This window comes from Rousettus aegyptiacus, unplaced genomic scaffold (assembly GCF_014176215.1).
Source record: "Rousettus aegyptiacus isolate mRouAeg1 unplaced genomic scaffold, mRouAeg1.p scaffold_m13_p_11, whole genome shotgun sequence".
In the NCBI taxonomy this organism is placed as follows: Eukaryota; Metazoa; Chordata; class Mammalia; order Chiroptera; family Pteropodidae; genus Rousettus; species Rousettus aegyptiacus.
This window is the reverse complement of record NW_023416286.1, coordinates 75,107,066-75,129,861: the sequence shown is the minus strand read 5'-3', so window position 1 is coordinate 75,129,861 and position 22,796 is coordinate 75,107,066. Positions and strand designations below refer to the sequence as shown.

General features: G+C 37.9%; 1 protein-coding gene across 6 annotated transcripts in view; it reads right to left on the bottom strand.

Moving 5' to 3' along the window:
• Positions 1 to 8,202: 8,202 nt before the first annotated feature.
• The window catches only part of KLF12 (Kruppel like factor 12), a 380,697-nt gene continuing 366,103 nt past the window's right edge, over positions 8,203 to 22,796 (bottom strand). For 5 of the 6 annotated variants that reach the window (XM_036228902.1, XM_016133384.2, XM_016133393.2 and 2 more), the window contains one exon: positions 8,203 to 17,809. In XM_036228902.1, coding sequence (XP_036084795.1) covers positions 17,628 to 17,809 — 182 coding nt within the window. In that variant the 3' untranslated portion in view covers positions 8,203 to 17,627. The remainder of the gene's footprint in view (positions 17,810 to 22,796) is intronic. The other variant, XM_016133392.2, reaches the window with a different exon arrangement.

The window sequence follows — 22,796 nt, the reverse complement described above, 5'->3', positions numbered from 1 at the left end:
TTTTGGGAGGATTGGATTTTGTATGTTGAATAGATATGTGTTTTACATACCTGAAATAAACTATAATTTTCTATGAAATTTCTAAAGCATGAAAATTCATCCCACTGAATTTCAGCTCATTAATGTTATCACATCGAACATCCTGTTCAAGGACGCAAAAAGAAAACTGTCTCCTAAATGACACACAGAGTGAGTGGTTCGTGAAGTTAAAAAATATACCGTGAATGCATTCATAAATTCATAAATGTGAATTTACTCTTGACATATAAGAATAAGTATGTATATATGAGTTATGTTTATAAAATACATAATCTGAGTCTGTTTTGTGATGTAAAATTTCTAATGTAAATATTTCTGGCAAGGCATTAGCAAATTTTTAAAAAAGTTTTTATCTATTCTCTGTTGCTTTGAGCAGTTCTCAGCCACACCTCAGGGGAACATTCAGTTCTCCTAGAAGAAAAAAAACTAGAAGTTTAAAGGAAAAAAAGTACAATTCTCCCAACTTTTTTTTTTCTTTTTCATTTCAAGGCTTCCTCCCTTTTGCTCTTAAACAAACAAACAAACACCTGGCATTTGATAGCAGTTTGCAGTCGAATAACAGACTGAGTAGTGAACACTAAATAGGTTTGATTTGCCCAGGACCCTCAAATAAGAGTTATACCTTCAATAAAGCATTTGTAGGACATTTCTGAACACTTTCCATTTGGATATTATGTAGAATAATCCACTTGGGTACTCAGTTATGTGGACGCTGGTGCATGAATGTGTAATTTGACAATTTCTCTTACTCAATAGGGAGTACATAGTTCAGTAACATGTCCTTTTTTCTTAGGCAGAATTTCACTGAGAAAAACAGTAAACTAGGTAACATTATTTTCCATGACTCTTATCTCTCTTTCATGAATGTTTGGACACTTCTCCCTTTGCCCCCGGCCACATCTCTAACTCTCAACCTCTGCAAACAACCACAACCACCACAAAAACAGCACAATCACAGGAGAGCAGTGTTTGTACTATGTTCATTCTTTCTCTTAATTCAAAGTTGCTCTTCTCAATACATTTACAGACTCGGTTCATATTAAAGTGTGACTGTTGATAAGGCTACCACTTTTGCCCTTCCAAGCTTAATTTAATAAGTGATTAGAAGACTTAGGCAAATAAATGCAGTCTAATGTATAATTTCAAACACCAAGTGAACACACAGGGACTATATTTACTGGGGAGGTGAGGTAAAAAGGGTATTTTTAGTTGACCACAAAATAAACTACTAAGACTCTGTGTATGCTTGAGGAAGGTATTGTCTCATACTTAAATAGCTGTGATCTTCTTTGTTCCAATATTTAAAACCCATGTTCACAAAGTAAAATATTGCTTTTACTTTCCTGGAGATCAGAGGGAGATGGCCCCAAGCTTCATGTAAGGCAATGCTGATGATAAAAGGATCTTTGATTTAGATCTGATTGAGAGCCTAGGAGTCCCAGGGACAGAGTGCTCTGAGAAAGGTAGAAAAACTGAGCCACCATGAGCTCCCTTTTTCATTTAATTTCATGAAATAAACAAGTTACTTCTGGGATGTTGGTAAAGGAAACACAGAGGGGTGTAGAGTGGTAGGAGTCAAGTCTTTGAGCTTTCCCTTCCCTCTTGAGCAGTAAAGTGGAAAGTCCTTCCCTTCTATGAACCTGAGAAGCTGAGAATAACAACAAAGCCCTTACTACAGGCTGGCTTTGGGGCAGGCTCTGCACCATATGCTTTGTATATATGATGTCCTGTGTATACCTTACAACATCCCAGAAGGTGGTGTCATTACCTCCAGTGTTAAGATGTATCCCCTCAGGTGAGGAATTTGCAAGCATGACTCTGCTGGTAGACTGAATAACCAATACCTAAAACCACTTCCATCTGGCCTTAAAGTGAATGCTCTTTTCATTATATTAACAGTATCAATATCTTCAACCTTCAGTTACAAAGACTAAGGCCGTAGCTTCAGCAGTATATTTTTATCACAAGTTTCTTAACCTCTGTACTGAAAACATACTTACAACCTTCTACTTAGTTCCTTCGGAGCAAATGGAGAATCCATTTCCAATTTCAGAAGAGAATTTTTTTCCTTCATCATGGAATCAACAGTGCAATATCACACCCATTGTCAACAACTGACTGAGGCTACTCTCAATCTTCTTTACACACATCAAATGTGTCATATTTGTGAATCGATGCCAACAAGCCAATGGCATTTTCTTAAATCTAAAGTGCAGGAAACTCTCATGGATAATACATTCAAAAGAAGTAGGACTACAAGAAATATGATGAGACAGTCCGTCTTTAGTTGATAGAAAAGTGAAAAGGCGTCAAACACCAGTGCCTGTGTGGAGCTTTATGGAGCGGTTAACCTTGAGACTCTGCCGTATGTAAAGATTAAACTGCAACTTCTGGTTAACAGATTTATAGAGCTCTGCAAATACCTTGGTATCACTATTTGTGCTTTTATCTACTTCTGGACTTTTTACTGCTTTCTGTCCAGTGATAGTCTTTATAAACACTGAATGCCAAGAGATTAAACAGAGGAAAAAAGTCAAAAGGTTTCCTTTGTCATCTTTGGTGTCTTAAAAATTTTAATAGCGAGGCATGCCTTCTATCACTTAGAGAGCCGCAGAAGATACCAGCCCTTGCCCCCACATGGTTGACGAGCATTTCGCAAATCACAGTCCCCAGACAAAGGCAAAAACAATGTCGAAGTAGTAACTAGTTGTGGTGGAAAATAACTAGGCAATGATTAGCAGTTTGTTACACATGCAGAAAATCTAAATAAATACTTCACATGATACATTCAGCATATTGGTGAATAAATATATCATAGTTACAATCATTTAAAAAAAGAATTGTTCTGGTTTTATGTGCAAAAAGACAGCCGCATCAGTGAATGAAGGAGATGAATTTTTAAAAAAGGAAATGCAAACTTTTAGGCCTCATTTGGGTTGAATGATTCTAATATTACAGAATCCTTCACAAAAGACAGGAAATAACAATGTAGAATAAAATACATTAATATTGGAAGAAGAAAGAAAACATCAATTAATAGTGTGAGGAGGCGGCCTGTTTCCACTTGCCCTGGCTATGAGGAAGTATTGTGTAAGCTCATGCCTTCACGCTCCTGAGGTCCCTACTGTCACAGGGGCAAGCTATTAAGCCATGTGAATGCTGCCACTTGAGAGAAAACAACATTTCTGACTATAAAATTAAGTTTTTAAGCTCCAGTTCTACCTACTTAGCAGTTGGCATGCAATATTATATAGTTTCATGTGTATGACATAGTGAATAAACACTTACTTAATTTCTGATTGCAGTGCATTTTGTATACTAGCTATCATTCTGAGTTCCAAAGTTCTTTTTATCGTGTAATATGTTTTTAAAACCCAACCAATAATCAAATGATCAAACGAAAGCTATTTCTAAATAGGGACTCATATATGAAATATGGTATCAATTTAGGGCTTTCCAAATGTACATTGTCTTAGAAATTTTTCTTTGAAAAGTTTCAAAAGTATTAAAGTCACAGAAATAAAAAGACATTTTGTAAATTGTCATAAAACTTTGTAGAGTGAAATCATGAAAAGTCAATCAGATGCTAATGAGTGTGAGCAGTGGCAGAGAGTCTGAGCAGAAACTTTCAGGTAAATTGGCACCTTGTAATTTTAATAATTTTTAAAATTTCCATAATATTTTCTCCCCATAAAGTACTTTGATATGTTGATAAAAGCCTATTTTCTAATTTTTGAAAAAAGGAATTTCATACTTAACCATAACTATATAGATAGGGAAGTTGCAGTGAAAGATTATGGAATATAAATTGATAAGTTTCCTACTGATACTAATTTTGATGTTATTTTATTATGCTCTTTCTTTAAGAGATCAATATATTTTTGTGTGTCTATATATATACATATATATGCATGTATCTATATCTATATCTATATCTATATCTATATCTATATCTATATCTATATCTATATCTATATCTATATATATATATATATATATGAGAGAGAGAGAGAGAGATTAATTTTAAGGAATTGCCTCACATGATTGAAGAGGCTTGGTGAGTCCAAAATCTGATGAGGTGGGGTGGCAGGAAAGAGATTCAGGGACCGGCAGTTCTAGTCCAAAGGCAGTCAGCTGGCAGAATTCCTTCTTGCTCAGAGGTAAGTCTTTGTTCTATTAAGGCCTTCAACTGATTGAAAGAGACTCACTCACATTAAAGAAGATAATCTGCTTTATTCAAAGTCCACTTATTTAAATACTAATCTCATCTGAAAACACCTCCACAGAAACACCCTGAATATTTGACCAAAAATCTGGCCACTGTGGCCCAGCCAATTTGACACATAAAATTAACCATCATGGTGTATAAATTGCTCAGTGTGAGAAGCCAGATTTGCCCTGAGTGATGCTCAGCCGGGGAGAAGGTGAGAGGCCCCTCAGCCAGAGGCTTTCAAACTTTATTTTTTACAGTGTGACACATGCGTGCCCTTATGTACTTAACTGAAACAGAAGCTACTCTTTATTATCTTTGCTCTTTCTTCTCTTCCCTTGCATTCCATTCTATTGTAACCTGTAGCATCTCATTCCAGTTTTTAATTTTTGAAAATGTTCGTCTTTACCCGCTAAATGAATTTAATTGCCACTAATGGGTCACAAAACTTCAATTTACAAACAATAAATATATAATTTATGTTTGTGTGGACATGCACCTGTGTGGTAAATCAAGGAAGAGGCTGACAGGTCAGGGAACAGAGATTCTACACTTCAGACCTTGAAATGATCCATAAAGCAAGACAGTCAGGTGACTGTGACAATGCCAATGTCCCTGCCTCACTAACCGCAGTGCTGTGCTCATCCTCAAAGTGCACAGAAATCTTGGGAAGGGCGTTGGTCTTCCACTGGGCATAAAATTAGGGATCTGAGCATCTGCATGTAGTATGGCGGCCCAGCCAACTACCTGTATTACAGAAGCTATTCTCCGTACCTTTAAACTTCCATAACACCCTAGCCATTTCTGGTGGTGCTTATCCATTTTTATTTTATGTTATAGAAACTATGTATTTATCTACCCTCATAGGCTATAACCTACTTTTGGTCAGGGATTATGTCTTAGGTGCATTTTTTATGTTCCATATCAATTACTATAATACCTACACGGAGTAGTAATAAATGTGTTTTTTTCTTATTTTATGCATGTAAAAATTGTTACTACCATAATCATATTGACTTGAGTGGCCGAATATATAAACTTTATGAAATTCCCTAACCATTCCCCCGTGTTTTAGAAATATCAAATATATGATTTAAATGCTCACTCAAGATACATAATATTCTTACATTTGTTACAAAAGAATCAATCAGCGTCGATGGCTTCATGCTGAACACATTACAGTGCGACGGCTCTGAATCGGCAGTGGAAGGTCCACGACCCTATTTCAGCTACGGAATGTACCAGCCACACTAACGTAAGCTCTAAGGGCTCCGAGGATGAACAATAATATCAATCCTTTGCAACCCATCTACCCCACCACTTGGTCTATGCTCAAAGCTGAGGTGCTCAGAGGAGCCTGGGGCAGTTGCACGACCACCTTTGAGATGGAACTGACCTGAATCTTTGGTACAGTCTGAAAGCAAGGAGGGACCCGGACATCACAGTAGCTCATTACATACAGCATCTTGAGATCCTCTCTAAAGTAATGAGTTGTAGTATGTGTCAGAAACTGTAGCTATACTAACAAAAAAGGGAGCATTATGAAGGCCATATATGTATTTAAGCAATTCAAGGGGTATTCTTGAGTAAACCTGTTTTTAGCATACCTGTTGATGTCATCGTGGCCTCATAAAACTGAGCTTCAACACACACACACACGCACACCCACCCCACAGTGAAACCGCAAAAGAAAAAGATCATGTTAAAGTTGTTTCAGTATAAAGAAAATGTAATTTCTTTCAGAAATAAACAATCATTCAAGTGCATGGGTTGTGTAGGCGTTCATTGGTGAATTTAGACTAAACAGGAAGTGATGTAAATTATACTTATTACACTGCTGGGAGAGAAATATATTAAATCCAGATAGCACTCGGACAAAGCACAAGGAACTCATTGTGTTGAAGGAAATCATTAAACTTTGGTGGGAAGACGATGTACTATATGGCATGAAAATCATCAGTGGCCATTTGGGACTAAAACAATTTTTTAGGGAGAATAATTTTGTTCTAGTACCAAAATGTTTCTTTTTTGATAAAGCCCCAAGGTATTCTAATCTTAAGCACATTGCTATTTCTGCACTACTATTTCATGCTGTTGTTTTCTAGTCATTAAACTGGACAGAATAAGAAACGATGAAACCATCGATGTTTAGATTAGAAATCATTGCTCTGGTGAAACATCCAGCGTAAAGGTGAGGATCGAGGGAGTTTTAGAATTATCCAGCACAAGTATAATTCCACCTATTTTTGAAGTATCCAGGAATCATCTGGTAGAAGAAATAGTAACAAATAAATTACCTTGAGAGTAAAACAATGTCCTGATCTATTCCACGAGATTTGTCTCATTGGTCTATCCTTATGGCAAAGCTTCCTGCGGAGAACTGAAAAACAAACAAAAAACAAAGCTGGAAAGCTGGTTTGGCTGCTTGTGTGGCCTAAAGGGAACTCTTGAAAAATCAGGCCAAAGATGTATAAATCACATTTGTGTCCACCTTACCATTTTGTTACAAACTCATGTCCAAAATGAATTGAATGACAGTTTCAGCTGTACGAGTTCATACAATGTTTCATCAGAGCGTAGAACAAGATACTTTCCTCATTTATTGGACCCCGCACAGCTAAAGTCTTCACAAATAATTTAGTAAAAATGTACCGACAGTTTATTGCCTTAATTCTCAAAGAATCTTATGATCCTTTAGTGAATTTCTTTTGTCAAGTTGGTGTAGCCATAGATGTGCCAAGGAAGCTCTTGGAATCACTCCCCTAGGACCTGTTCCTGGTGCTCAAAGCAGCAGGGTTTGGGAAAGTCAGTGCCACATGGCATACTGACCCTCCCAGTCAATGTGAGCACGTGCTTCGATGGGACCGAAGTGTCATGTGCAGCCCCCATGGCTCCCTCCGCACAGTGTTTTTGTGTGGAATAGAACGATTTCACAGAACTCAAGGTTTATTTGGAAATGGATTCGAACAGTAAAAAAGTGAGCCAAAAACAATTTCTGTCTCTGATTTTTATGAGTTATTAAACTACACTACGGGTTGCTGAATGAAATGAAGGATAGTATTTTGTTTATTTAGGTAATTTGTACATACACGGCCAATGGTACTTGTTGATATTCACTGCAATTAACTCTCTCCCACCTCCTCCCTCTCCTGTCATTTGACGCATAGCCCTTCAGGGGTTAAGGACACTGATACTGAACCAGACGGACCAGCAGAGTTGCCTAAAATGCCTCACTTTTTCATCTGTAAAATAGGACGATAGCAGAACCTAACTCGGGATTTTTGTAATGAAAAACAGGGACAAGTGTGATGCTTGGAACACTTCCTGACATCTAGGAAGTACTCAAATATTATTTTAATGATCATCTATCATGTATCACTCGCCATTCTAAGTCATTGTTAGTATTTACTACCACACCTTTTGTGAAACAGATTTTTCTGGCATATCTTCAGTTGAAGGACAATCTATAGGAAGATACTTGAACAGATTTTTCAAGTGTTTTCTTTAGCAACTACTTAAAATTCTACTCATTGATGGTCTTATTTTCAAAAGCCTCTAGAATTGTTTTCTTAAAAATCTTCAGAAATACCCTAGCCTTACCATGTGCTAGATGGATCATTCTATATTTAAATAATATACAAAGTCTGACACTAGTAATTCATGGAGATTCAGTTTTAGTCCATGACAGATGTATTTTTCTTTTATATTACTTCATATTTCTGGACCTCTTTTTAGTTTTACTTTCATTCAAATATTAAGTTGGGACTCTCTCTCTATGTGCTGGTTGTTCTATAAATCCATTTCGTTTTTTTCATGTAGAGTCTATCTTGTTCTGTTTTAACTTACTATCCAGAAATGGTAAAACTTTTCATAACAAAGGTTTAATTAGATTGGTTAATAACTGTGATTTTCAAAGTGTCTGAGTCAGTCTTAGCAATAATTAGGGAGTTTTGTTCCATACAAAATGCTTTATTTAACCTTCATGCCTTCATTCAGATAATTATACAAATGCATACATTTAAAGGTTTAAACTCTATTTCAGTTCACAGCTCAAGTCATAGGAAAGTTGAATACAGAAAAGCAATGCACCAACAGAATATGTCTGAGACACCATTAAAAACGATAACACTTGTTCATTTAAATCTCTGAGAATAGACTGGAATAATCATCCTCTGAGAGAATCTCATTAGGAGGGTCTCCCTTTACGTTATCATAGGGCAAAAAAAATCACCATTTTACAGTAAAAGGAAAAAAGCTCTGAATATATTTACAATACATACACTATACATAAATACAAGAACAACACTTACATAATATTAATAAACTTATAACAGGGTTCACCTAAACACTACAGAGTATATAAATGCAGAAGAAACTATTGGGAAATTAGATCTTTAGATAAGCTGGAGAAATAAATTCATTTGTAATTAAAACTCTGAACAGAAAACCAAATGAAGATTTAAGAAATTAACACGCTTGCTTGCCAGCATTATTGGCGGGGGTTTTATCCTTAAACACGCAGGACCTCCCCTGGGCAGTCGTCACTCTCTGGGGTCAGAGACCCAAGAGTCTCTTGGAAAATTACATCTGTCAAGTGTATCAAATGCAGCACGTCTATTCAATTTGCTGTTCAGGGGCTTCAAGCCTAGAATAACTGTTTTGTAAACTAAAGGATGTTTTTGTATGTTCACACAGATAAATTTTGTAATCCAATCACCATGTATAATGAGCTAAGTGTTCAGGGAAAGTAAAAGGATGCCTGCTCGAAAATTGGCCAAAGATGTTATTTTTCTTTATTCCCATGTATTTTTTTCAAATACGACTGATTTATCCCAAAAATATGTTGTTTGAATTGACCCCTCCCCCACATACACACCAAGAGCAACGTCTAGACTACTGCTAATTATAACTGAGTCATTTTAAGTGGCAGGTGGGTATCTTAAAGGTGGTCTGTTCGCATCATTTCACAGCCCAGAAAGTTCTGAGTACATTCTTCTATGAACAAACATGAATCTGCTGGTTTCTCTTTTTTAAAATGAGCATGTTATGATACACATAATTGCATTGTGATGCAGGGTGACATAATACATAAGACGATGTTTTCAAGCTGGTTTTGTAAGTAGTTATCTCACATCCACAGAGATTTGGTTTGCCATGTGATGCAATGTGTTCCACAGACATGAACAAAACAATATAGCCACCATTCCATGAGGGGGTGGTGGTGGTGGTGGTGATTTTTAAAAATGAATTTTCAAACACAACGAATTGTGGACAGACAAGTTGATAGGAAAGAGCCTTGAATATAGGCACCAGTGCCCCAGTTCAAGAATACCCATCCAATGTAATAAAGTTTGAGGAACAAAATGCATACTATAGTCTGGATGTACTTACAAACTCTGCTATGGGAAAACTAGGAACACAAGTAGGGCAAAAGCATTTTCTATGTTTTATGCTATATCTTTGGAGCATGAAATTAGCAGGAAGGAAAGATGTTGGTGTGTCCTTAAAACATCTTTTTTTGATTACTTGGGCACTTTTACTAGAATCTGACCCAAATCCTTCTCTCCTATTCACCCTCATTTCTCAACATAAAATGAATCTCTGGAAAAGTCTTAGTAAGTCAGCTTTGGAAAAAGCAAGATATAATACTCACAAAGAGTCATTGGTTCTTGCTTTGCACAAAGAGCAGACTCTGTTGTCAAACATTTACAATTTCTAGAGATGAAGTCTAGAAAGAAAAAAATACTGATGTGACTATTTCCACTATTCATCTCTTTTCAACTCAAAGTTGTGGTTTTGTTGTTGAGAAATTATTGCTTGTGAAACCCAATTAACTGAGAAGAGTCCCTTCCAACGTGGGTTGTGCACACAGAGCACTTGCTTTCAGCACAGAAGGAAATTTGTTTATGCAGGTTTTATCTCTTCCCTTAGCCAAGTAACAGGGAGAAAGAAAGATCATAATTCAGGCGATTCATTTTCAGAAAAAGAAACGCATGAGAAACGACATTCTCTTAATGTTTTCTAAGTCCATTAGTACTTCCATGAATCAATACTGTCAGAGACCTTGTTCTACACAGAAAAGGTGGGGGTGGGGGGTGTTCATTTCTCTGATGTTGGACAGCTTCTCACAAAAAAATTCAATTAAACCAACAATACTATAAACAAATTATTTATAAGATTATTTAAAACATTCCAAGGCAGTGCTGTTAGGTGAGAAATCTAAAAAGGAATGATCTGTTCTCTCTCCTTGATCACCATCCGAACGTTTGCGATTGCCACTCCATTAACAACTGCCAAGAGTGGGCTCTGCTATTAATGACTAGCTCCATGGAGGTCAAAATTTCAAATGCACTTTAAGCAGATTCTAGCAGGAAAGGTTTTTTAGTATACCTACAAAGACATAAGAATTGTGAACACCCAATCAAGCTAAAATGCTATGTGATAATTTTTGGGTCTTCAGGCCAAACATTTAGGAGGAAAATGACAAGTTCAGGGAGAAAGTGCTGGTTGTTGCACTTTGCGCTTCCCCTCATGTGTCTTTCCAGAAAACTGATTTCAAATCATGTGCTATATCACGTCCCTGTATCTTTCTTGGAAAACATGACGACTATGCATCCATAATAAAACTACTTAGAAGTTAGATATGGAAAGTTGGCTGCTGGGAACACACGTGCAGTGTGGTATGGTGGAAAGAATACAGGCTTCAGAGCCAGGGACAGGTAGCTTCATGTCCCCACTCTGCCATTCACTATTTCCATGTTTGAGTTCAACCCAGTCACTCTTTCCATGCCTCAGTTTCCCATCCATAAAATGTAGAACTATTGTACAGACGGGAGGCAATGTATCTAAAAATTACCTAGTATAGTGCTTGGCACATAGTAAGAGCTTAATTAAAATAGCCATTATTTCATGGCTGGTGAAATTTTTGACCTTTCTCAAGTTCATTTATACTTTCAGACAACTTCCAGCATGCAGCCCTGTCGGAAGAGCTGGCTTCCGTGAGGTCAAGGAACCCAGCGACTTTCCTTTGAGACTCCATTGGTTATTTTACACGCTATCCTGGTATATTTCCTCCTCCTTTCCCTTCTTTCTGAAACTTGAAGGAGGAAACAGTACATGGTTTTCTAGGCCTGCAGTCTGGTTCTAGAGACCATCCTGATTGTCTTCACTAAAGCCCGAGTGTTACATCACCATTATACTTTTTAAATTGCTCTTACCAAATGTTTGGCTCTGAAAGAGTATAATTTTACTGATAGCCCTCAATAGCTTGTTTGGGTAGGTCTACACTGAGATGGCAGGGCTGGAGAATTTCGAAGGCTCTTGTCTATTCATACGATCTCATTGTATGTTTCTATTCATGACTCTTTTAGCAGTAAAATAATTATAGGAAAAAGTTGGGAAGTTCTAAATGTAAATCTAGAAATTTCCAGGACTCATTACAAACCTTGGTTAAAAGCTAGGCTTATTAAATGTCAGTTATACTTCAGTAGACTTTTTAGGGATACATGATTGTGTCAATATTCATTCCAAAATACTTCTTAGATAACAGATATCAGGAAAAAAGGAAATAAATACAGAGATGGATTTGTGCATTTGATATTAGTGGATAAAATAAAGTAAAACAACCAAATATCTTCAGAGTTTTGCCCTAAATAAATTTGATAACTGAGCAAAACTTTTTGAGGCACACTCAGTGCTTCCTAAGTTTGGGGCCAATCATAGCAAAGTTTTTAATCTCAAAATTATAATTGCCATATGCCATAGCGTATGTTAAAGATAACCTGAATGTTCAAATTTGCATTCTTACATTCTGTAAGTAAAAAGATTAAATTAAGAAATGCTAACATAAACAAGATTACGTATACTTAAAAAGACACCAAAGAATTTTTGTGGGTGTGTGAACAGATTCAATTTACTATGTGCATATATTTACTCTGTGTGCATGTGTTTCCCAAATGTGGAGGAAAAACCCAGTCTCAAGAAGAATTATTGCTTGTAAAAGTACAGGAATATCTCATTGGTCATAATGTTTATTGACAGGCACTTTAGCTTTTAGTTCATGTCTGAAAATGGGCATTAGCTTATTCCCATTGTCAGTATAGATTTGTTTAACATGTGGCCATATCTATAATTTAATCTTGTCGACATGTAGCTACTCCTGAAAGTATTCCCTCCGGAATTAAACAAGAATAAACACCTGTATAGTGTTTTTGATCAAGAACTACTTTGTTGAGGAGGAAGAGAACAATTGTTAATTTTTATTTATTTATTTTTAAGCACAAGTAAAATCCCGTGCAACTGTTTTCCCCTTTCAGGTAAAGACATTTGAGTTTGGAATCAGTTGTTTGCAACTTAAAATGACTTCACTGTATTTTAAACCATCCTGGCTAATTTGAGATAAGTGGCCACTCCATTTTTTCAGAGCACAAGAAATGTGCTGTGAGAAAGTGGAACAGAGTTCCCATGGCAACATCGCTAATTCTGTGTAAGATATACAAGGCATATCTGAACAAGTTTTTTTTTTTTTATTGTGATGAAAACTAGAAGCTCTTTTTCCCAACATAGTTCATCAAACTATTTACAACCTCTGTAAAATTTGTGAGTTTGAAAATACTTTTTTCACTATCACATATGTTACGAATACAGTAAAATATTTCACTCTATTTTTTAAAGATGCAGTATCCTATTTCATTTTTTATGAAAATCTGAATTTCTATTGCAATTGCACAGTATTTAGTATATTTAAAGTACCAATGGACATGGGTCGCTAAACAGACATTATTCTATAATGAAACTGTGAAAATATAGCATTTAAAAATTTTATGTACACTTCTTAACTATAAAATGCAGGCAAAGTCATATATAGCATTATAAGCTGATTCCCTAATAAGGTAAATAACTTACATTTCTAGACAGCATGGATTATTACAAATTCATTCTTTTAAAAAAGTTCTTTGTTGACATTTATGAGCCTACTGGCTGCTGCATATACAGATGTGTATACAGGTGTGCATGTGTTGGGGGTGCCTGTGCAGGTAAGTGGACGGCAGTGTGGGGATACGTAGAAATGTAACATGGAAGACATAACTCAGCAAACCTCTTTTTAAAATAAAACCAAATCAAAGTGAAAGATTTTTAAATGAAATGCACTACCTCAGAAAAAGTGAAGGAAGAGATTTGGTCAATGAAGTTGTAGAATACATTTACCTCCTAAATTTACAGGCATTAGTAAAGAGCACAATCTGAGATTGGATTATGGACTATGATATGAGTATTAAGGCTTCCTGGGCCTATTATGATCTGTAAGAATTACTTCATGTTCAGTCCCTTATATGAAGACTATCAATGTATTATGTATGGATGCTGGTATTCTTAACACTGCTTAAATTCTGTCAAACCTTACTATAAATGTTAAGACAGCTTTATAACAACATCTTGGCTACATTTCTAAGCAGTCATAACAACATAACAAAGGCGTATTAGTACATTTGAAGGCCTCACCTCACCAGATTTATTCAATTGCAGCTTTGGTAAGTATAATAAATAAAGTACAGAATAAGGAATACTGCATCTTTATCCATATACATGTTATCATTCTAATGAACTGATTTCAAAGTGCAGAATTATATTTATGTTTAAAACACAAATGGCAATTTGAAGTTTAAAAAGTATAAAAATGAACACAATCTTCGTATGAGCTCTTCAGAATTTCAACCGTAACGAGAATGGCCTTTCTAATCATCTGGAACTGGCATTGTAAACACTGTAGCTTCTTGGAAGTTTTTGCCCCCTGACAATCCTCTTCCTATTTTCCATTTTAATTTTAAAGTGAATAAAAAGTGCTCTTTTTTTTTTTCCCCAATGTGGTTGATGTTACTGTTATTTAACTGCTTTTGAAAATAAACGTCCTATAATGTTTTGTAAAGGTAATGCCAGGCAGTACTATAATCTTTACGGTAAAGCCATTAGAAATTTCAGTCTAAATGTCTTAATAGAACTTAAGACAAGTTATCGAGCAGGCTTCTCAGAGTCCAAACACAGTGGACAGGATGGGGCTGGACGAGGACGGGGAAGCGTGACTCGTTCTCCTAACAACTTAGGATCAGAACATGAAGAAGGAATCTTTGAAAACCTCAAAGCCTGAACCTTATAACTTTTCAAATAACATCAATTCCCTTGAACTCAATCTCTACAATGCAAGGAGACAGTCAGATGGCTTCTCAAGCCATACCGCCACCTGAGTCTAACTATGTTCTCAGAGATGCACACACGCCCCGCTGCACACTGAACAGATTCAAATTCACAACCAAAGAACAATTCTAGCTAGGGAACCACCGACGAGTCCTTCGGATTCTACTTCTTTTCTGTTGTTCGTCATCTACTGTGCTTTTTGAAAGAGGCAAGAATGAATGTAAGATGAAATGGAGGAGGCTTTTCCATGCCCAAAGGTATTTCTATTTAAAAATCCAGTTCCTTTTCTCTCAAACCACTTTCCTTTCCATGGGGAAACATTTGTAGAAAACTCAACAAAGAGCATTTGCTATGTCCTCAGACAAACCTCGATAAGTTTCAGTCCTGGGCTATATCGGTAACTCATTCACTACTTGTGCTTGGATCCCTCCTCAGAAGTAACGATATGTCAAAAGCGGGGGAACGGTGTAATGCTGACAGGTTTTGTCAGTTAACTTACTGTCTCAGTCTGGTTTCCACTTTCAGAGGGTGAGGGAAAAAACTCACACTTTCCTGAATCTTTCCTATGTTATTAGAGAGGAGCAGCTCATTTAGTTCTGTGCTAAATTTAAATCAAGCTGTCACTCAGGAGGCTCCCACTGCCTGTCAGTTCTATGGGTTCTCAAAACCATTTCTACCTGTAACACTCAAGACATCTCTCAGCAGAGAGCAGGACCGGCCTTCTTATGAGAGCAGGGAGAACTGAATCAAGTCTACACTTCACCCGAGTGACTCACCTACTACCTGCCAACTAGGTTTCAGAACTAGCAGAGAGGGCTCCACGGCTATCTTGGCCACTCTCTTGTTCTTTGCTGCTGACCAATAACCAATGCTGGCGTGCATCGAGAAAACTTTTTCTACTCCAAATGGTCACAGGCAATGAGAAATAGGCGTTGCATACAGTACAGATTTAAAACAAACAAACAAACAAACAAACAACTTTCCAGTTGGTAAAAAACAAAAACCACAAAACCCCGTGCTTAGTGGGTAGTAGATTGTGTAGCTAAAGAAGCTATTCATCAATAGAATCACAGCCCTTGTTAGAGGGAAATTTCCTGATATTTCAGACCTGGCAGAAAAAGTAGAGCACATATTTTTGAAGACAGAATTTTACCTGAAAATCATTTTGCTGTTGCTTGAACATTTAAAAAAAATTCCTTTTAATACCATCCAACATAAATTGTTTCAATGTTTATAGTTCTTGCTTCATCAGAATAAGATTATCTGAATTAGAAGATGACCCTAAAAAGGATAATTCTGCAACTGAAAATTATTTCAGAATGTTTAAACATTAAAAAATGAGCTAGTAATATTGTGAGGTTAATTGGTGCAATTCCCCAAATCAAGTGTTCGTAATTAAAATATATTGCAAAGGCCTATATGCTGGCAACCTTTTATATCTAAGCTATAAAAATCTTAACAATAACTAAAAACCTCACCAAGCCCCTTAGCCACTTAAAGCCAAAAAAAACAAAACAAAACAAAACAAAACAAAACCAGCTTTTAGTGGGGAAAAAATATGATAATTTTTCTGAAAGAATGCTTGTTGGTGATGTATTGCTTTGTTTACTATATACTTTGCTAGTTGCCAAAAAGGCTCATAATTTTAGGGGGTTGATGGGACTGTAATTTCCTCTCACCCTCAGCACAGGATGAGTGGCTTCGACATCCCTGCAGAGGTCGATGCAGAACCACTGGGTCCTGAAGCAGTTTAGAAAATGGAATCTGTATAGAAGAACCTATTGGAGAGTCGCTTATCCTCGGCTCTCCAGGGGAGGAACTAGCACCATGTCAGGCTTTCCTCAGGGAGCCCTCCCTTTCCACTGACTCAGTTCCAAGGAGAACTGACCCATTAACCCAAGAGTTAATGCCCTGCCATGCCTCCCTGGCCTTTCTAGTCACAAAATAACTGTTTTCAAACAAGAAAAGGGGAGCATAATCTTTAATTGTGGTAGTCAACCAAGCAGGACAACAAACAGCAGAGAGATTACCTCAGTGCCGTAAATGTAACCAAGACATCTAAAATGCTGGGGTGTTTTTTACAATCCCTTTAGTAAGTATGAAAACTGGTAACGTGAGTCCTCAGTGAAGTTATTGTAGAAAAGTCCTTTTATTCATTATTGCTTTTCTCCTCAAGAGGCGCATTATTTCCATCTCTGCTTTGTCTGATTTTTCATGTTCACTGACTTTGCCTGGGCAGCCTCACCTCTTACCTTGGTGCCAGTGTGTCTAAGAAAGTTTCTTTCCCCCCACCGATTCCTTGTAATCAAATACTAAGGGCAGGAGGAGACGATGCCTAAGTGACAGAACACTGCAATTTGAAGTGGGGCAGTAGTTTTTTAGACAGGCTCTTCCTATTCAACTACAGAACACCTCTGTGCCAGTCCAGGCCAGGGCAGACACCGGGACTAGACTCCAACCGAAATGTCGCTGCCCCTCTGCTCGAACAGATGAACAAAACAGAATCGAAACGAAACGAAAACAATCAACAACAAACAAATGAAAGATTCAATGTTGGTTTTCTTCAGGGCATGGCATAATGACAAGTCGTGGGCGACATCTAGTTGCCGCCATCGCTACGGCAAAGGGCTGCCTGAGTGCCCCTTTATTTTCAGGTGATGAAACCTCTCCAACAGCTTCTTCTTTTCTACTTTCATGCTGCTTGCTGGTTAACAGATTGGATGTGTGTTCTATCTCACTCAGATCGTAACTAAAATTTCTGTAAAAAGGGGTTAAGAGGTGGGATGATGGGAGAATAATCCCAATTTAGAAGGTCTTGCTCTCGCCATCAATTTGCGGTACATGACCTCTAAAGTATCAATAACAAAATGTCTGACAGCTCAGAAAATGTACAAGCTACAAACATCTTTAAGTGGCAGAGTACACAGCACGGAAAACAATGCCTGTCTCTTCAGCATTTGTGTCACCGATCTCCCAGGCCAGCGTGAAGACGTTTCTCGTGTAGTCGCGATGGGGTTTTACCTTCAGACCCAAAGGAGAAGGGTTCCTTCTTTTTCCTGCTCTGGTTTCAGACATCGTGGGACGGTGATGCCCTTTTGTGTTAACACTGTGAAGGGGATTCAGCCCTGCTGAACTGGGTGCCGCTAAGAGATCCAGCTCTCACGCTCAGCTGGACAGGCAGCATTCCTCACACGAGCATATGCCTCCGGCGGTGCAGTGCCAAATGGTCTGACCGGGAAAAGCTGCGGTCACAGTCCGCACACTTGAATGGCTTCACTCCCGTGTGTTTGCGGTAATGCCTCGTCAGTTCATCCGAACGAGCAAACTTCCAGGTGCAGCCTTCCCAAGTACACTTGTAGGGTTTCTCTCCTGGAAGAAACAGAGGGACACACGCTTTGGTACGCCATCACTTTTCTGTAAAAAACCGAGCCAGCACGATGGGTTGGGATATTAGTTTTCAGTGGGATTTTCCATTTGGGAAACCTAACCATTTCGCCAGCAGGTTTGGGGTGGGACGGATGGGGGTTTCAATCTCTTCTCTCCTGCTGTGACATCTGGCAAGTCAGGTAACACTTGCATTCTCAATTACAGGTAAGTTACTTTGCAGTGAAAATATCAAAGCATAGGCTGTTTGCTACCGGATGTAACCGCCAGTGGTAGACCACACTGGGGTAGCAGAACTCTGCCTAGGTTGATCTGGCTCGAAGGCTCAACAAAGCATTACAAAAGGTAATTAGTTATGTTTTGTTTCGATATTCTTCCAAAATGTACATCACTTAGATGGGTTAAGGCTATTTTAGGATACATTTATCCATTTATCGGTCCCTGAGAAAATATACAAAATTTCATTAAAATGTAAAGCACTCCACCACCTTCAGAAATTAGGTATCAGGTTCATATAGTTCATAAACATCTACTTTTTTTTGCCCATCTATTGGGAAAGAATCCAAGATATCTTAATAGTGTGAAGTTTAAATACCTTTTTCAGTGACAGGAATTAGGGCGAGCCCCGAGGAATCATCAGGTTGGTTCTAGTGTTCAAACTCACAGTCAAAAGCAGTCTGAAGTAGTATGTAATTTGACCAGGTCCCTCAGTCAACTCGTAAGGACGGTAAAATATGCAAAGGCATTGCTGGGAAAAGATACACTATCCATTGTCCAACGCACTCCCAGGGGGAGCAGGACAATAGTTGACCCAGGTGTGCTTTTTCCTGGCTCTCATTCAGATTGGAAGCCCTGTCCCCACGCAACCCCAGAAAAACTGATCCCTCCTCTGTCCCTCCCATCCAGTAGTCAACAACATGCTGCTTGGCCAAACATGGCCTCTGGAGAAAAGGGCCTGAGATGGCGAAGAGGGCTATTTGTTGATCCCTGTATACAGATGAGAAAACCAAGTGAGTAATGTTGACCCCACTTTACAGATGAGAAAACCAAGGCTAGTGCGAAGATGTGTTTGGCTGCAAATCCAGCACTTTTCACTAGGCTACAGTGGAGTGGGTAATTCTTTCCCAATCTAAAATTTGTCACAGAAAAAGTTCTACTCTCTTAGGTACTTCCAAATTACTCACTTCCTATTGCTATTAAACCACCTATGACAGTATATCATATGGATTTTGTTGAGATGCCTTTCTCCTCTACCAGTTTCTGAATATGTGGAGGTCAAGGACCAAGTCTCTACTATTTTAGTATCCTCAGAGCTCAGAGCTGGTGCCACGGCAAGTGACCGAATGAAAAAAATCACCACCACCACCACACACACACACACACACACACACACACACACACACACACACACAACTACTAAGCCCTGTAAATGAGATGAGTAAGTAATATCTACACGGGAAAACTACACCAAATTGAACACAAGATTTTCATTCTATTTCATTCTATTGTTAAATAAGTGATTTCTATATGAGTCCTTTCAGGAGCAGACGGCCTTTTCAGAAGCCAGTGACTAGTACGGATCAGTTAAACCTAGAAATGTTGATGCACTAACTGTGGCCCACAGGAAGCTCCAGATAACTCTGACGGAGCTCCAGCCTACCAACTAGATTAACCCCAAACGTCAGCTCCTGACTCATTCTGGATGTCCCGTGGAAACAAAAATCTTTTTCTGCAGGTGTCTATTGACCAGAATTTAACAGAATTAAAAAATAAATAAAAATCAGCAAGATTGCTAATATAAAGAGACTTGCTGGCAAGGGCTACTATGTAGTATATGAATAGCAACTATTAACGACTTTTTTTTTTTTTTACAGATCATCCCTATATGTCTTTTGAATTTACATCATGAGTATGGATTCTAATAAACTCAGCTTGATATAAACCATGTCTTTAAAAACACAGCCACCTTTGGGGCAATGAGCTCAGCCCACTGACTCTTTGTCATCAACAGGCATCTCCGAGCTATCTCCTGTGTTACTATGCAACCAGCTACAGAGGAGTGTTAAGTCCTAAGAAGCAAAGAATAAAGGGTTTTCTTAATTGGGTAAAAGTATTTCTCATTTGCATGGTAAGAGGATGTGTGTATTTACCCCGGTGAGGAAGTGTCATATGAGTACGACTGGGATTAGACAAGCTTGCTACACCCTCACCTGGCCATTTCAGGTCAAGTGAGAGGAAGGGGCTCCGTATCAGGGCTGGGCCTAGAAAGCAGCAAGGGCAAGGGGAGGAGGACAAGAGCTTCCAGTCTTGTCCTCTAAGATCCCTCGAGAAGGATCTTAGAGGCTGGTACGGCCAACCGTAGGGACAGTTTGTCGTTTCAGGTGCTCTCTGGATTTTCTTGTACACCCACTTTAGGCACTTAATATTCTAATTTCTTCCTCAAAATTATAACAGTCTACTTCTACTTTTGTTCTCGCTGTTTAACAATTTTCCCCGTGAAAATTTACTGGAGGGGGTGGTCAACTGTGACCCCCCCAGGGCAAATCCTGTCTCTGGCCTGTTTTTCTGTTCAACGTGTGAGCTAAGAATGGTGTTTAAATTTTTAAATGGTTGAAAAAAATCAAAAGGGTACCATTTAGTTGCACTTGAAAATTACATGAAATTCAAATTTTAGCATCCATAAGTTAGTTTTTATTGGAATACAGCCAATATTAATTCGTTTACATATTGTTGATGGCTGCTTTCCAGTGATGCAGAATTGAGTGTTGCAATAGAGAATGTATAGCTTGCATCACCTGAAGTATTTACTATCTGAGACCATAGAAAGTTCGCTGACCTTTGATATAAGGACAAGGCACCTGTGCTCTTCGTAGGCTCCCTGATTATGCTAACTTACTGAATTAGGGTATATGACACACATTGTTCATTTGGGATGAGTGGATAATGGAGTATTTTGGCTATAAAATAATCATTAATTCTCAACTTAGGACCTCAAGATTCTAACAGTCTTCTCAGTAATAAACACAATATTCTTGTCAAATACTTTGAATTGAGAGTTCTGGGCATCAGGAAATGAGTGATTATCTGAAAAGGCTCGCCCAATTCAAACAGAATTCAAAAGATATCTTTGGGATCTCCTCTGCTCATTAAAAAATGAAGGTCTTCCTTATGAGGGGGAGGGTCAGGATGGAGTCAGATACATCACCTAGTAACCAAAAGGGCAATGACCCCACACAGAAGGCGCTCCCTCTGCCCCAGCCACTTTCAATACAGTTATGCACAATGGCCACTGTGGACGATGACAAGTTACTATATTCTGCCGAGTCTGGGAAGGAGGAAGGATCAGAAAGTAGGAGCTTAGATGTTTGGCAGTGTTCCTAAGATGGGTATTTTAAAGAGGAGGAGCAGGGAAAGCAGTAACTGATGTCAAGGAATTCTACGAGCCCACAAACGTGGAGCAGGGAAACAGGGCAGAATCTGAAAAGTATTCTAGGAGGTGGAATCAACTGCAATAAGTGATCACGAAAGACAAGGGTGGGCAGATGGGTGAAGGTAGGCACGAGGTATGCACTTTCAGTTATAAAATAAGTCCTGGGATGTAATGTACAGCATGGCAACTATAGTTTAACAATATTATATTGCATATTTGACAGTTGCTGAGAGTAGATCTTAAAAGTTCTCATCATGAGAAAAAAATCTGTATCTATGCATGTTGATGGATGTTAATTATACTTATTGTAGTGATCATTTCACAACATATACAAATATTGAATCATTATGTTGTGCATCTGAAACTAGTATGCTGTATGTCAACTGTATTTTAACTAAAGAAAGACAAGAGAATAGGCCTTAAAAATACAAGAGGCAGATACTTTCTTATTCATGAATAAAAGAAAGGAAAATGACATAAAGCTTATAAGTTATTAGGGGCTAAGTAATTAGTGAAGGCACATAATAAAGAATGCAAACCTTCCCTGGGGATGGGAGGAGAGAGGAAGTATATCAGAAAATAGTAAACTTAATTTTCTGAATGATAAATGAGTTTCCTTGGAAATTTTCTTACAGAAATGTATACTTTCTTTTTTACTATTTCAAAACATCTTATGCATAATATTTCTTGCTCCCATTGCCTCGTTAACAAAACTGTGGCCTTTGGGTATTCTATCTTCAGGCTTTAAAAGGAAGAAAGGAAAAAAGAAAACAAGACCTTCGAAGTTCTTTTCAAAACTAAAGGCTAAGCTACGGGGATGGAGGAAAAGGAGATGACTACTCTGACCTGGCAGAGAGCTGGCTTCTCTCCTTCGCTCAAGAGAGACCTAGGTTTCGATTATAACCACCAAGTGCCTAGCATTTCATTAAACAAAACAAAACAATAAATGCTCTCTTTGAACTAGTCAAATCTTAGAAATGAATACAAGAACAATTTTAGTGACTGCTGCACTGTATTTAAATGGAACATTATATTTTATGCTTGTGCTTTGAAGCAATTTAAAGGGTATAATCTTATCAACAAATTAAGATAATAGCAACTAACTTCATAATGTGAATAAAAACTAATTGAAATGATATATAAGTTTGTAAGCTATATTGAAGTGTGCTTAAATGAGCCCTGAAGGATATAATAAAAGACAGACTTCTTCTTCTATCCTACCTTCTTTTAAAATCTTGCTAGAAAATAGAAAGTTATATCTAATATTAAAAAGTTAGTGGTAAGGACAGAATGGTAGATACACTTTCCATGAAAATTTTCTTGTGGAAAGAGTTGGCTTGGACAATAAGTCAGGCGTCTCCGAGTGTCCCGGCTGCTACTGCTCACAGCGGCTCTGCAGGAGGCTGCATGACAGCAACAGTAAACATGATTTCTAGTAATTTCTTCAGGAATGGTGAACTGTCTTTAAGCTCGTTTGAATTAGGATTCTGCAAATGGGTTATTCAACACTGTTTTCTCTAGAAATGAGCTAAAAATAAAAAC